Source organism: Ornithorhynchus anatinus, chromosome 8 (genome assembly GCF_004115215.2).
Source record: "Ornithorhynchus anatinus isolate Pmale09 chromosome 8, mOrnAna1.pri.v4, whole genome shotgun sequence".
Classification (NCBI taxonomy): domain Eukaryota; kingdom Metazoa; phylum Chordata; class Mammalia; order Monotremata; family Ornithorhynchidae; genus Ornithorhynchus; species Ornithorhynchus anatinus.
In genome coordinates this window covers 3,239,395-3,255,692 of record NC_041735.1, presented here as the reverse complement: position 1 = coordinate 3,255,692, position 16,298 = coordinate 3,239,395, and the positions used below count along the sequence as shown (strand labels likewise).

At 54.3% G+C, this 16,298-nt stretch overlaps 1 protein-coding gene across 1 annotated transcript in view; it reads left to right on the top strand.

The window, feature by feature from the left end:
• Window positions 1-15,878, top strand: part of LOC100089313 (myocardial zonula adherens protein) — a 63,708-nt gene extending 47,830 nt beyond the window's left edge. The window contains exons 13-15 of the mRNA XM_029070600.1: window positions 11,969-12,826; window positions 12,970-13,168; window positions 15,293-15,878. Coding sequence (XP_028926433.1) covers window positions 11,969-12,826; window positions 12,970-13,168; window positions 15,293-15,436 — 1,201 coding nt within the window. The 3' untranslated portion in view covers window positions 15,437-15,878. The remainder of the gene's footprint in view (window positions 1-11,968; window positions 12,827-12,969; window positions 13,169-15,292) is intronic.
• The last annotated feature ends 420 nt before the right edge of the window (window positions 15,879-16,298 follow it).

Below are 16,298 nucleotides of genomic sequence, written 5' to 3'. Positions count from 1 at the left end.
GATTAACCGTGAGCCTCACGTGGGACGACCTGATGACCCTGGATCTCCCCCAGCGCTTAGAACGGTGCTCTGCGCATAGTAAGCGCTTACCAAATACCAACATTATTATTACCTTGATGGGTTCATTCATTCATATTTATTGAGCACTTACTGGGTGCAGAGCACTGTGCTAAGCACTTGGAAAATACAATTCAATAACAGAGAGAGACAATCCCTGCCCACGCCGGGCTCACAGTCTGGGGGGGGGGGGGGAGACAGACATCAATACAAGTAAACAGGCATCGATATAAATCGATAGAATGGTGGATATATAAATAAATACATATTGGGCAAGTCACTTCACTTCTCTGGGCCTCAGTTGCCTCATCTGTAAAATAGGGATTAAAACGTGAGCCCCACGTGGGACAATCTGATTACCTTGTTTCCCCCAACCGGTGCTTAGAACAGTGCTTGGCACAGAGTGAGCGCTTAAATGCCATCGTTATTATTATTATTATTATTGTTATTACATAAGTGCTATGGGGCAGGGACGGGGGGAAGAGCAAAGGGAGCGAGAGAGTCATGTTGACGTGGAAGGGAGGGGAACTGAGGAAAAGTGGGGCTGTTTTAAGGGGGCCCTGTTTGTGAACTGAGCTTTGCCCAGAGCGGTGGCCCCCCGGGTGGACAACTGTCCGTCCGTCTGGGCCGACCGTCCACCGAGGCCCCTGATGTGACACTATTAATACTAATAACTGTGGTATTTGTTAAGCGCTCCCTCTGTGCCCAGGCGCCGTACTCAGCGCCGGGATGGATACAAGCAGATCGGTTGGATGGAGTCCCCGTCCCACAGTCTCGATCCCCGTTTTACAGATGAGGTCACCGGAGGCACAGAGAAGGGAAGTGAAATTAAGTGAAGCACTTAGTACAGCGTGAAGTGCTCCGCGCACCGTAAGCGCTCAACAGAGACGATCGAATCAAGTGATTTGCCCAAGGTGACCGAGCAGACGAGCGTAGGAGGCCGGAGTAGAAGCCGGGTCTTTGGGACTCCCAGGCCGTGCTGCTTCCGGCCGGCGGACGCCGGGGTCGGCCGGCCGGCCGTCTGTCCGGGGTGACTCTCCGCCGAGCCGCGGAGAGGAGAAGCAGGTGAGAGCCTCCTGGCCGGGTGCTGAGCCAACGGCGCAAACGGGGCCGGGCCCTGGGGCCGAGGGGAGGAAGTCTGGCAAAATGGCCACCCTCCTCTCTGTTTGCTCAGCTGGCCGGGGGTGGGGAAAGCACTGGCCCAGGGAAATGGGATTAATCAAGGGGGCTGTTGCCCGTGGGAGGAGAGAGGAAAACCTTGCATGGACCCGGGTGAGAACATTTCAGTCAAATGGCCGACTCGCCGGGGGAGGGAGGGGAGGCGAGGCCCGGTTGAGTTGGGCGAGGAGATGATCTCACTTTTACTTTGAAACATAATAATGTTGGTATTTGGGAAGCGCTTACTATGTGCCGAGCACCGTTCTCAGCGCTGGGGGAGATACAGGGTGATCGGGTGGTCCCACGTGGGGCTCGTGGGTTTAATCCCCATTTTGCAGATGAGGTAACTGAGGCGCAGAGAATAATAATAATAATAATAATGTTGGTATTTGTTAAGCGCTGGGGGAGATACAGGGTCATCAGGTTGTCCCACGTGAGGCTCACAGTTAATCCCCATTTTACAGATGAGGTCCCCAGAGAAGTGAAGTGACTTAATAATAATAATGTTGGTATTTGTTAAGCGCTTCCTATGTGCAGAGCACTGTTCTAAGCGCTGGGGTAGACGCAAGGGAATCAGGTTGTCCCACGTGGGGCTCACAGTCTTCGTCCCCATTTTACAGAGGAGGTAACAGGCACAGAGAAGTTAAGCGACTTGCCCACAGTCACACAGCTGACAAGCGGCAGAGCCGGGATTCGAACCCACGCTCTCTGACTCCAAAGCCCGTGCTCTTTCCACTGAGCCACGCTGCTTCTCTACTTGCCCACAGTCACACGGTTGACAAGTGGCGGAGCTGGGATAGCGCTCACTACGTGCAGAGCACTGTTCTAAGCGCTGGGGTAGACCCAGGGTCATCAGGCTGTCCCCCGTGAGGCTCCCAGTCTTCGCCTCCATTCAACAGATGAGGTCACTGAGGCCCAGTGAAGCGACTCGCCCACAGTCACCCAGCTGACAAGTGGCAGAGCCGGGATTCGAACCCTTGACCTCTGACTCCCCAGGCCGGGAGCCACGCCGCTTCTCCACGCGGCCACTTAAAACATCTCCCTCAGTGCCCACGCCCGCCTCAACCCAGGAGCGGGAGGGAGGATAGGGCATGGCCGTGGAGGAATTCGCGCCCTGGGAGAAAGGGGTTTGAGGGCAAGACTCGGAGATGGAGCTTTCTAGTCCCAGCTCCGCCACTTGTCTGCTGTATGACCTTGGACGAGTCACTTCACTTCTCTGGGCCTCAGTTACCTCATCTGTAAAATGGGGATTAAGACTGTGAGCCCCATGTGGGACAGGGACTGTGACCAGTTTTGCAATAATAATAATAATAATGTTGGTATCTGTTAAGCGCTTACTATGTGCAGAGCACTGTTCTAAGCGCTGGGGTAGACACAGGGGAATCGGGTTGTCCCACGTGGGGCTCACAGTCTTAATCCCCATTTTACAGATGAGGTCACTGAGGCCCAGAGAAGTGAAGTGACTTGCCCACAGTCACCCAGCTGACGAGTGGCCGAGCCGGGATACGAACCCATGACCTCTGACTCCAAAGCCTGTGCTCTTTCCACTGAGCTACCCCGGCCCTTAGAACAGCGCCTGGCACAAAGTAAGCGCTTAACAAATGCCATTAAAAGAAAAAAAGAAGAGAAGCCCGCTCTCCTGGGTCCCTCTCCCTGCCCACTCCAAGAGGCAGCCCGGAAAGCCCCCAGCCTGGAGGTGGGGTACAGAACGCCCCCCCCCAAGCCTTGTCCAGGCCCGGTGGGGTCAGAGGGGAGCCCCCGACTTGTCCCCAGAGCCCTGGGCAAGTCCCCAGGCCCCCCGATTCTTGATTCTATTTATTGCTATCGTTTTTGTCCGTCTCCCCCGATTAGACCGTAAGCCTGTCAAAGGGCAGGGACTGTCTCTGTTACCGATTTGTCCGTTCCAAGCGCTTAGTTCAGTGCTCTGCGCACAGTAAGCGCTCAATAAATACTATTGAATCGAATGAATGAATGAATGAAAAGAGGAACCAACATCATTAGCCCCACGTCTGTTCCCTTTCAATACAGGGGCGGGGGCAACCGACTCCATCTCCCAGTCCCGTCCACAAAGCCGGGGGGGGGGGTGACTTCCTGGACTTCCATCCCCCAGCGCCCATCCCGGTACCACGGGCCCCCAATCCTCCAGAGTTTGAGCCCCTAAACTTCACTCCGTTGGTTTTTAATCCAGGAGGACAGCAGGAAGGCCCTTAGAGGCTCTCTTTTAATGGCATTTCTTAAGGGCTTTCTATGTGCCAGGGACTGGGGTAGACACAAGCTAATAATAATAACGTTGGTATCTGTTAAGCGCTTACTATGTGCCGAGCACCGTTCTAAGCGCTGGGGTGGATACAGGGTCATCAGGTCGTCCCACGTGAGGCTCACAGTTAATCCCCGTTTCGCAGATGAGGTCACTGAGGCCCAGAGAAGTGAAGTGACTCGCCCACAGTCACACAGCTGCCAAGTGGCCGAGCCGGAATTCGAACCCACGACCGCTGACTCCCAAGCCCGGGCTCTTTCCGCTGAGCCACGCTGCTTCTCTAATCCGGTTGGACCGGGTCCATGTCCCGCCCGGGGCTCGTGATCCCCATTTTACCGATGAGGCAACTGTAAATGAGAAGAGTGAAGCGATTTGCCCGAGGCCAACTTAGACAAACGGGGGAAGCCGGAATTAGAACCCAGGTCCTCTGACTCCCAGGTCCAGCCCCTAGGCCTCGCCGCTTCCCGAGGCCTCTCCTCGCCTGGGAGAGATCCAACCTCGGGCCAGGGTGGGAGCCAAGCGATCCCCTCACTCCGGATCGCCCGTGCCGGCGAGGTCGGGGGGGGGCGGCCCGCCCGGACCCCCCAAACGTGCGGCCCCCCCCGGCCGTCCGGCTGAGGGACTCGGGGTCTGAGGGCTGGCGGGGGTGGAGGGAGGTCAGGGGCCCGCCTGCAGTTCCCGCTCGCCGGAAAGCCTCGAACATCTGCGCGGCCCAGCTGGGAGCGGGTAAGCCCGGTGACCGACTCCGTTCCCACTCGATCTCTTGCATTTCCCCCCCCCAGTTCGGCCTTCTCCTCCTCTTCCCCGGCAAACGCGGTTTCCGCCGCTCCGGGGCCCCGCGCGGTTTCTCAGATCTACCCGGATCCCCGCCTCGGCCATTTGCCCTCTTCTGTCAGGGCGGGAGGGAAAGGAGGCAGGGAGAGAGGGGGTTTCGCTTGACCTTGACCTGTTCTGGATCCCGGAGTTAGAAGGTGACTGCAGCCTATCCAAAGTGCCAGGCTCCGTCGGCTGCTATTCATTCGTTCCTTCGGCGAGTGCTTACTATGTGCGGAGCACTGGGGAAGCGGCGTGGCCCAGTGGAAAGAGCCTGGGCTTTGGAGTCAGAGGTCACGGGTCGTCAGCTGTGTGACCGTGGGCAAGTCGCTTCTCTGGGCCTCAGTTCCCTCATCTGGAAAATGGGGATCAACTGCGAGCCTCACGTGGGACGACCCGATGAGCCTGTATCTCCCCCGGCGCTTAGAACGGTGCTCGGCACAGAGTAAGCGCTTAACAGATACCAAGATGATGATCATTATTACTAAGCGCTTGGGTGAGAACATTACAACAATAAACAGTCACATTCACCGGGCTTTCGATCTAGAAGCGGGGGAGACAGACACCGATGCAAATAAATCACAGTTTCGTACAGATTCGCTCCGCCGAGGAGGAGGGACCGAGGTGAAGGTGAAGACCGAAAGGGGGCCGGGGGGTGGACGGGGCTGGAGATGGGTTCGAAGAGCAGCGTAGCCAGGTCTCCAGTCAAGGTGCCGAGGTTGGAGAAGCCTCAGTGACCTCATCTGTAAAATGGGGATTAATAATAATAATAATAATAATAATGTTGGTATTTGTTAAGCGCTTACTATGTGCCGAGCACTGTTCTAAGCGCTGGGGGAGACACACGGGAATCAGGTTGTCCCACGTGGGGCTCACGGTTAATCCCCATTCTCCAGATGAGGGAACTGAGGCCCAGAGAAGTGAAGTGACTCGCCCACGGTCACACAGCTGACGAGTGGCAGAGCCGGGATTAGAACCCATGACCCCTGACTCCTAAATCCGAGCTCTTTCCACTGAGCCACACTGCTTCTTCTATAATGATGGCATTTGTTAAGCGCTTACTATGTGCCAAGCAGTGTTCTAAGCCCCGGGGAGGGACACAAGGTCATCAGATTGTCCCCCGTGGGGCTCCCAGTCTTCATCTTTGGGCAAGTCACTTCACTTCTCTGGGCCTCAGTTCCCTCATCTGTAAAACGGGGAATGAAGACTGGAAGCCTCATGTGGGACAACCTGCTTACCTTGTATCTCCCCCAGCGCTTAGAACAGTGCTGGGCACATAGTAAGCGCTTAACAAACACCATCATTATTATTATTATTATCCCCATTTTCCAGATGACGTCACTGAGGCCCAGAGAAGTGATTTGCCCAAGGAACAGAGCAGACGAGGGGCGGTGGTGGGATTAGGAGAGCTCGGGTTTAGGAGTCAGAAGGACCTGGGTTCTAATCCCGGCTCCACCACCTGTCAGCTGTGTGACTTTGGGCCAGTTGCTTCATTCATTCAACAGTATTTATTGAGCGCTTACTATGCGCAGAGCACTGTACTAAGCGCTTGGAATGGACAATTCGGCAACAGATGGAGACAATCCCTGCTCAGTGATGGGCTTACTTCATTCATTCCTTCATTCCTTCATTTATTCATTCAGTAGTCTTTATTGAGCGCTTACTATGTGCAAAGCACTGTACTAAGCGCTTCACTTCTCGGTGCCTCAGTGACCTCATCTGGAAAATGGGGATGAAGACTGTGAGCCCCACGTGGGGCCACCCGATGACCTTGATCTCCCCCAGCGCTTAGAACAGAGCTCTGCACATAGTAAGCGCTTAACAAATACCAACATCATGATCATGGGTTCGAATCCCGGCTCTGCCCCTTGTCAGCTGGGTGACTGTGGGCAAGTCCCTTCACTTCTCTGTGCCTCAGCTCCCTCATCTGTAAAATGGGGATTAACCGGGAGCCTCACGCGGGACCACCTGATGACCCCGTATCTCCCCCGGCGCTTAGAACAGTGCTCTGCACAGCAGTGTGCACACTTAGAAGCAGTGTGGCTCAGTGGAAAGAGCACGGGCTTGGGAGTCACAGGTCATGAGTTGGAATCCCGGCTCTGCCACTTGTCAGCTGTGTGCCTGTGGGCGAGTCACTTCACTTCTCTGGGCCTCAGTTCCCTCATCTGGAAAATGGGGATTCACGGTGAGCCTCACGTGGGACAACCTGATGACCCTGTATCTCCCCCAGCGCTTAGAACAGTGCTCGGCACTTAGTAAGCGCTTAACGGATACCAACATTAGTAAGCGCTTCACAAATACCAACGTTATTATTATTGTGATTATTAGAACCCAGGTCCCGCCCCCGCCAAGCCCGGGCTCTGGCCACGAGGGGGCGCTGCTCCGCTCGGCGGGACTGTCCGTGTCCGCGCCGGAGCCTCAATAAAGCTTTCGGGGTTTGAAGGGCTTCTTCCCCCTCCCCTTCACTTCCGGTAAGATGGCGGCGCCCTGAGGGCCGGGCCGGTCCCCTCAGGCCGCCCCGGAGGCGGCATGGCGGCGGGCAACGGGGGCACCGGGGACATCGGGGGCACCGGGGGCCTGGGGCAAACGAGCCGCCAGGAGCTGAGGGACAGCCTGCGGCGACAGGAGAAACTGCTCCGCAACCAGTAAGGAGGGCAGAATGGGGCCTTCGCCTGGAGACGCTTTCACCACATCATCGGCATCATCAGCAATGATCAGATAATCATCATAATCATCATAATAAATCATCATCATCATCACAGTAACAATCATCTCATCTGTTAGGCGCAGACTCTAATAATGATACTAATGAGGGGGGTGTTTGTCAAACTGCAGTTTGAGCCCCACGTGGGGCGGGTGGCCTTGTGGTGATGATGATGATGATGATGTTTGTCATTATTATATATAATATACAGTATTATATAGTACAAAAACATACTATATAATAACACAGTATAATATAGTATAATTATAATATAATTATTATATTATTGTATATTATATAATAAGAATGTTGTATTTGAGAAGCGCTTATTATGTGCCGAGCACTGTTCTAAGCGCTGGGATAATAATAATAATGATAATAATGATGATGATGATGGTGTTTGTCAAGCTGCGGTTTGAGCCCCACGTGGGGCAGGTGACTTGGTGGTGATGATGATGGTATTTGTCATTATCATTATTATTACATCATTATGTATTATAATTATAATAATAATGTATTTGAGAAGCGCTTATTATGTGCCGAGCACTGTTCTAAGCACTGGGATAATAATAATGATGATGATGATGATGATGATGATGGGTGTTTGTCAAGCTGCAGTTTGAGCCCAGGTGGGGCAGGTGACTTTGTGGTGATGATGATGGTATTTGTCATTATTATTATCATTACATCATTATGCATTATAATTATAATAATGTATTTGAGAAGCGCTTATTATGTGCCGAGCACTGTTCTAAGCACTGGGATAATAATAATAATAATAATAATAATAATGATGATGATGATGGTGTTTGTCAAGCTGCAGTTTGAGCCCAGGTGGGGCAGGTGACTTTGTGGTGATGATGATGGTATTTGTCATTATTATTATTATTATTATTATTATTACATCATTATGTATTATATTATAATAATAATGTATTTGAGAAGCGCTTATTATGTGCCGAGCACTGTTCTAAGCGCTGGGATAATAATAATAATAATAATGATGATGATGATGATGGTGTTTGTCAAGCTGCAGTTTGAGCCCCATGTGGGGCGGGTGACCTTGTGGTGATGATGATGGTATTTGTTATTATTATTATCATTACATCATTATGTATTATATTATAATGTATTTGAGAAGCGCTTATTATGTGTCGAGCACTGTTCTAAGCGCTGGGATGATAATAATAATACTGATGATGATGGTGTCTGTCAAGCTGCAGTTTGAGCCCCACGTGGGGCAGGTGACCTTGTGGTGATGATGATGGTACTTGTCATTATTATTATCATTATATTATTATACATTACATATAATAATATTTGCTATTGTTATTATTAATAATAATGATAAGGTATTTGAGGAGCGCTTATTATGTGCCGAGCACTGTTCTAAGAGCTGCGGTAATGACAATGATGAGGATGATGATGGTGTTTGTCAGGCTGCAGTTTAAGACCCACGTGGGGCAGATGACCTTGTGGTGGTGGTGATGGTATTTATTATTATCATTATATTATATATATAATGATAATAATAAAGTTGTATTTGAGAAGCGCTTATTATGAGCCGAGCACAGTTCTAAGCGCTGGGATGATGATGATGATGATGATAATGGTGTTTGTCAAGCTGCAGTTTGAGCCCCACATGGGGCAGGTGACCTTGTGATGATGATGGTATTTGTTATTATTATTATCATTATATTATTACATTATATAATTATTATATATTATAATATAATAATAATAATAATAATGTATTAGAGAAGTGCTTATTATATGCCAAGCACTGTTCTAAGCGCTGGGGTAATAATAATGATGATGATGTTTGTCAAGCTGCTGTTTGAGCCCCACACAGAGCAACCTGATGACCTTGTGATGACAATGCCATTTATTATTATCATTATTATTAACAATAATAACGTTGGTGTTTGTGAAGCGCTTGCTATGTGCCGAGCACTGTCCTAAGCACTGGGGTAATGATTCATTCAGTAGTATTTATTGAGCGCTTCCTATGTGCAGAGCACTGGACTAAGCGCTTGGAATGAACAGGTCGGCAACAGATACAGTCCCTGCCGTTTGACGGGCTCACGGTCTCGTCGGGGGAGACGGACAGACGAGAACGATGGCGATAAATAGAGTCGAGGGGAAGAACGTCTCGTAAAAACAATGGCGACTAAATGATGATAATGGCAACTAATGATGATAATGATGATGATGGTGTTTGTCAAGCTGGAGTTCGAGCCCCGCGTGGGGCAACCTGATGACCTGTGATGATGGTGGCATTTCTTAAGAATAATAATAATAATGTTGGTATTTGTGAAGCGCTTACTATGTGCCGAGCACTGTTCTAAGCGCCGGGTAATAATAATAATAAGGATGACATTTGGTAGGCGCTTACTATGTGCAAAGTACTGTTCTAAATGCGGGGGGATACAAGGCGATAGCTTGTCCCACGTGGGGCTCACAGTCTCGAGCCCCTTTTTACAGATGAGGTAACTGAAGCACCGAGAAGTGAAATGACTTGCCCAAAGTCACACAGCTGACAGGCGGCGGATCCGGGATTCGAACCCACGACCTCTGACTCCCAAGCCCGGGCTCTTTCCACTGAGCCACGTTGCTTCTCTAAGCGCTTACTAGGTGCCAAGCGCTGCTCTCAGCGCTGGGGGAGACGCGAGGTCATCGGGTTGGACACAATCCTTGTTAATGGTCATGATGGCATTTGTTAAGCGCTTACTAGGTGCCAAGCACCGTTCTCAGCACTGGGGGAGATACAGGGTCGTCAGGTTGTCCCCCGTGGGGCTCCCAGTCTTCACCCCCATTTCACAGATGAGGACACTGAGGCCCGGAGAAGTTCATTCAACTGTATTTCGTTCGTCTGTATGAAGTGACTCGCCTAAGGTCACACAGCGGGCAAGCGGTGGACCCGGGAGGAAAGTACAATGCAATAATCAGAATAATGGTGGTATTTGTTAAGCGCTTACTATGCGCCAGGCGCTGTTCTAAGCGCTGGGTAGATACAAGGACAATAAACTGCCAGGGAAGTGAAGTGACTTGCCCAAAGTCACATAGCAGGCAAGTGGTGGAGCCGGGTTTAGAACCCGTGACCTCCTGACTCCCAGGCCTCTGCTAAATCCCGACTCTGCTCCTTTCAGCTGTGTGACTGTGGGCAAGTCACTTGACTTCTCTGTGCCTCAGTTCCCTCATCTGTAAAATGGGGATGAAGACTGCGAGCCTCACGTGGGGCAACCTGATTCCCCTGTATCTCCCCCAGCGCTTAGAACAGTGCTCTGCACGCAGTAAGCGCTTAAGAAATACCAACATTATTATTATTATTATTATTATATCCATTATGCTATGCTGCTGTGAAGTGCGGAAAGTGTGTTAAGCACTGCACGAAGCCTTGGGGACGATGCAAGGTGATCAGGTTGGACACAGTCCCAGTTCCACTCATTCATTCAATTGCATTTATTGAGCGCTTACTGTGTGCAGAGCACTGTACTAAGCGCTGGGAATGTACAATTCCGGCAACAGGTAGAGGCGATCCCTGCCGTCTTCCCCGACTCCCTGCTGTTTTGTCCTTGCCCTTGAATTGTCTCTCTCCGTTGCCGAATTGGACATTCCAAGCGTTTAGTACAGTGCTCTGCACATAGTAAGCGCTCAGTAAATACTACTGAAGAAACAACAGGCTCACTGTCTTAAGAAGCAGCATGACGTGAGAAGCAGCGTGTTGCAATGGATCGAGCCCGGGCCTGTGAGTCAGAAGGTCCTGGGTTCTAATCCTGGCTCTGCCACTTGCCTGCTGTGTGACCTTGGGCAAGTCACTTCACTTCCCTGTGCCTCAATAACCTCATCTTTAAATTGGGGGTTAAGACTGAGCCCCGTGTGGGTCTCGGACTACGTCCAACCTGATTACCTTGTATCTACCCCAGTCTTTAGAATAGCGCTTGGCACATAGTAAGGGTTTAACAAATACCACTATTATTATTATTATTATTATTATCGTCATTATTTTCTCTCTCTCGCAGTACGTGTTTGGGGGAACCGGGTGAGAGTGTGGATGGCTCAGGGCAGGCCCTCACTACTGCAGAAACAATTCAAGAAGCAAAATGGTCCATTCCAAGCGCTCAGTACAGTGCTCTGCACATAGTAAGCGCTCAATAAATACTATTGAACGAATGAACGAGAAGCAGCGTGGCCTAGGGGATATAATCCAGGCCTGGAAGTCAGAGGGACCTGGGTTCTAATCCCAGCTCCGCTTCTTGTCTGCTGTGGGAGCTTGGGCCAAATCACTTCATTCAGCAGTATTTGTTGAGCGCCTACTATGTGCAGAGCACTGGACTAAGCGCTTGGAATGGACAGTTCACCACCAGATAGAGACGATCCCTGCCCACTGACGGGCTCACGGTCTAATCGGGGGAGACGGACCACTTCACTTCTCTGGGCCTCAGTGACCTCATCTGTAATTAAGAACCGTGAGCCCTCAGTGGGACAGGGACTGTGTCCAACCTTGAGTAGCTCGTATCTACCCCAGCGCTTAGCACAGCGCCTGGTACACGGTAAGTGCTTAACAAGTACCATGTAAAAAATGCTGCCCGTTGTTTTTATCTTTCCCCGCTTCCCCGCTGGCGCCTGGCTGTGCCGACCTGAACGGGCCGGGCTGTATTTTCAGGGATTTTCACGGCCGGACCAAATAATCCTTCTCGGAGACGCTCGCGGGTAAGGTCTCGGTATCAGTAGCGTCTTCTTCGATCCGAAGGATTTGAAGAGAACCATGTCAGGAAACGCCCGGCCTCCCGCCTCCCCTTTGCCGCCCCCCGCCCCAGCCTGGTCAGAGCGTTTGGCGAAGATTTCCCCTCCGGTCCCCCTTTGGTTCAGGCGTGCTGAATTCCTCCCAGAATGTTACCGATACCTTCGCTGGCCGGGCGGAGGGCGGGGAGTCGTGAGATGTTCGGTGACGTCGCCCCCGTCTCTTCCCGTTCCAGGAAGTTTGTCAGCAAGCTGCCGGACCAAGGGAAGCGGATCGTCGGCTCGGTGGCGCGGCTGAAGGCCGCCCTGGCGGAGCGGCGGGAGGAGGGGGCTTCCCCCGAAGGTCCGGCCGCGGCTCCGCAGGCGCGCGGGTCCCGGAGCCCGGACGGGGGAGCGGCTCTCGGACGGCTGCCGGGACGGACGCAGACGAGCCGGGACCCACCCGGGCGCTCTGAGGACACGTCGGGACAAGCCCGGGTACCCCAGGACCCTCACGCGCAAATGTGCCGGGATCCCGGCGGCACCGTGGCCCCCGGGCCGGGCCGGGGCGAGGACCCGCCGAGGCAACCGCGGACGCATCAGGGGCCGCACGGCATCTCGGTGCCCGTTCGTGGCCGCCGGGAGGACACGGGGCGCCCGGAAACGTTCCGGGAGCGGCGTGGCACCGGGGCGCCCGTGTCCGACCTCCGCGAGGACACGTCGGGACACACAGAGACCCGCCGGGAACCGCGGGGCACCCGCTCTCGGGACACGTCGGGGCACGCGGAAACACGTCGGGGGCCGCGCGGCCCCGTGGCCCCCGTTCCCGCCCGCCGCGACTCCGGGGGCAGCGGGACCTCGGGCCGGGGTCCGGCCGCCGGCCCCCCTGGGGGAAGCGGCCCCGGGGACGTCCGGCAGAGCTCCGAAGAGGCGCTGATCGCCGGCCTCCAGAGGGTCACTCTGGCGGAGGGCGTGGGGCGGGCCCCGTCGGGAGCCGCCGGCGTCCCGTCCGGGAGTACCGGCCGCCGGCCTCAGATAAAGCCGCACTTCCTGGAGGTCCTGGAGGCCCACGCTCACAACCCCGGGCCCCCCAGGCCCGGGTTTAAAACCAACGTGTGAGTGTCCCGCGGGCTCCGGGGAGGGGGCCGGGGGGTGGCCGGGGCCTTCCTCGGGGCAGGCGGGGCGGGAGCGCCGGGGGCTCGGGGGAAGGACCCCGCGGCCCGCCTGACCTCCCCCGGCCCCGGCTCTCTGGCCGTAGGCTGCCGGCCCCGGCCGGAGAGCCCCCCGCCGGGCCGCGTCCCCCACGTCCAGGGGCGGAGGAGAGGCGGCTCAGGGAGAGGAAGCACCTGGATGACATCACCGCGGCCCGGCTGCCCCCGCTGCACCACCAGCCCGCCCAGTTACTGTCTCTGGAGGAGTCGTTCGCCATCCAGCAGCGGCAGCAGCGGAGATACGAGGTACGGCCCCAACAACATCCCAAATAACGGCGCGGTCTCCTTTCTCCCCTCCCCCCCCCCCCCCACATGATGAATCCTTTTAATTGAGTGCTCACTCTGTGGCAAACCCTGTGCTAAGACCTGCGGTGGCTAGGAGATCGCTAGATCGGAACCGAGTCTCCCGGGAGAACCTCTCGGTACCCTGAGAAGCACGAGTGCCCTGAACCTTCCCCCCTGGGGAGGTCCTGGGTGTGCGTCTCTCTCCTCTCCTCTCTCTCTCCTCCCGAGTCTTGATTTGGCACTGGGGAAATTGAAAGATAAACGGATTTGTTCACCGTCCAAATGGGGACGAACAGTTAGAGAATAATAAGAGCTGTAAAAGTCCCCAGCCCGGGATAGGACTGTGAAACAAAACAGATGCCCAGTTCCTGGATGGAGAAGGCCTTACTCTTCCCCTTCCCCCTCCGCGCCGCCCACCCCGGATCTGGGCCGTTGATTTACAAACCACCGCGGCCTTCCCGGCCTTCCTTCAGAGAGGACCGCCGCGCGAGGGGAGACCCAGAGAAGTTGAGCGACGTACCCGAGGTCACCCAGCAGGCTACAGACAGAGTCGGGATGGGAACCCAGGTCCTCTGACTGTCGTTCGGTCCCGAGGTCTCCCCGTGGGGCCACGCAGCCGAACGGTGGCCCTTTCACAGACTGGGTCACCCTCCCTCCTGTCTCCCCCAGGCTGACCACTCCGCACACCAGGCCGGCCGTCAGATGGGCTCACCTTGGCCGGGTTACAATTTTGCTCTTGGACAGCCGCGGGGGCGGGAGGGCGGGCGGGAGGCTCCATCAGCGAGAGAATCGATCCAGCACTTAGAAGGATATTATTTCATAAACCAAACTGCTGAGCGATGCACATTACCCGCATCTATCTCTATTACCGCCGTGGCCAACAATCCAGTCCCCGGCTCTGGATTCAGAGGGGGTCCTTTCTCAGCGAGGTCAGTTACTCACGGAACCAGTCGCGGGTTCCGCCGGAGCAGGAGTTTTCGTGAACGCGACTCGGTTAGGACGCCAGGGAAGGGACCCGTCCTCGCCGGGGGGGCGGGGTGAGCCCCCGGTTGGCCCAGGAGGAAGCGGTCGTGCCCGCCCACGTGGCGTCGGTCAAGGCGGGACACCGCCGTGCTTCCTGCCTCCTTCCCCATCCCCGGGAAGGTCGACCGTCTTCTAAGGCATCGAAGACCGAGAAGCAGCGTCGCCGAGTGGAAAGAGCCCGGGTCCGGGAGTCAGAGGACCTGGGTTCTAACCCTCGCTCCGCCACTAGCCTGCTCTGTGACCTTGGACAAGTCACTTCACTTCTCCGTGCTTCAGTTGCCTCATAATAATGTTGGTATTTGTTAAGCGCTTACTGCGTGTACAGAGGGCACTGTTCTGAGCGCTGGGGTAGATAGAGGGGAATGAGGTTGCCCCACGCGAGGCTCACAGTCTTCACCCCCATTTTACAGATGAGGGAACTGAGGCACAGAGAAGTGAAGTGACTTGCCCACGGTCACACAGCTGACAAGGGGCAGAGTGGGGATTCGAACCCATGACCTCTGACCCCCAAGCCCGGGCTCTTTCCACCGAGCCACGCTGCTTCTTGCGGAAAGTGGGGTTTAAGACTGTGAGCCCTATGTGGGATGGAGGCTTTGTCCAACCTGATTGGCTTGTGTTTACCGTGGTGTTCAGTACAGTATCCCACTTCTGACACTTCTCTCCTCCAAGAGGCCTTCCCAGACTAAGCCCCCCCTTTTCTCTTCTCCCACTCCCTTCCGCATCACCCCGACTTGCTCCCTCTGACCTCCTCCCCTACAGCAGTTGTCCGTATCTGCAATTTATTTATTTGTATTAATGTCTGTGTACGCCCCCTCCAGATGGTAAGCTCGTCGTGGGCAGGGAGTGTGTCTTAGTGTTGCATTGGCATCTCCCAAGCGCTTAGTCCAGTGCTCTGCACACAGTGAGCGCTCAGTAAATATGATCGAACGCGTAAACGACTACGGTGCCCGCACGTAAGAAGGGCTTAACAAATACCGTTAAAAGGACACCAAAAAGGGGAAGCAGGCGTGTTTAAATCTCCCTCTCCCTTGTCTCACTCTCTCCATCTGTCTCTCATTAAAGGATCTACAAGCCAAACTGGCAGCACAGAAACTCGCCGAAAGGCTGAACTTTAGGATGCTGGAGAGCTACCGTCCCGGGCCCGAGGCCTCGCTCGGTTACCGAGAGGCGAGAGACGAAGACGACGGTGACTCCTCAGAGGACTGATTTGGGAGGGGACCGAGGGCCCGGCCTCCCACCTGTCCCTCCTGGAGCCCCGGAGAGCCGCTGGGCGACTCCTGAAGCCCGGCCCCTGACGGGGAATCCGACAGCCGTGCCAACCAGGGGGTGTGATCACCCCGGTCTTCCCACTCGGGCGGCCGGCAGGAACTTCAGACTTCGGTGGGGGGCCGGGGGCGGTTCACCGTGACCCCCCGCCCTCAAGTATCACCGGAAGACCCAGCCAAAGGCCTGTTCCCGTTAGAGTCGACTCAATGTTTTATACTTAGCCAGGTGCTGCATTTCCCCCTGTTTCATTAGAAGATTCTGCGTTGGGTTTTATGCCGTTTCAGTTTAGGTTCTTCTCCTTCCCTTCCCACCACCTGGGTCCTCGCTCGCAGGGCAAACTTCATTCTTTTCCCCCTCAGCAACACAGATGATAATGATAGTATTGTCTGGTTTTTCTTTTTTTTTGGTTGGGTTTTTTTTTTTTTTCCCGCACCTTTAATATCCAAAGTCGCTTTCCCGTCGTTTAGCTCATTTTATCTGTACGGCATCGCTGAGAGGCGGGGAGAAGCAGGGAGCATCCCCATTTAGCGGATGTGGAAACTGAGGCACGGAGCGGTTAAGTGACTCACCCAAGGTCACCCAGGAGGCAAGTGGAAGGGGTGGGGGGTGGTTCTAGTGACTCAGGCCTGGGGTCTTTTCACCAGGCCAAATCCCAGCTCCTCGTTGGGCAGTGAGGGTTAATGCCGGCTCCGCTCAAGCAGTGGTATTTATTGAGCGCTTACTCTGTGCAGAGCACTGTACTAAGGGGCTTGGGAGAGTACAATACAACCGAATTAGACACATTCCCTGCCTATAACGAGCT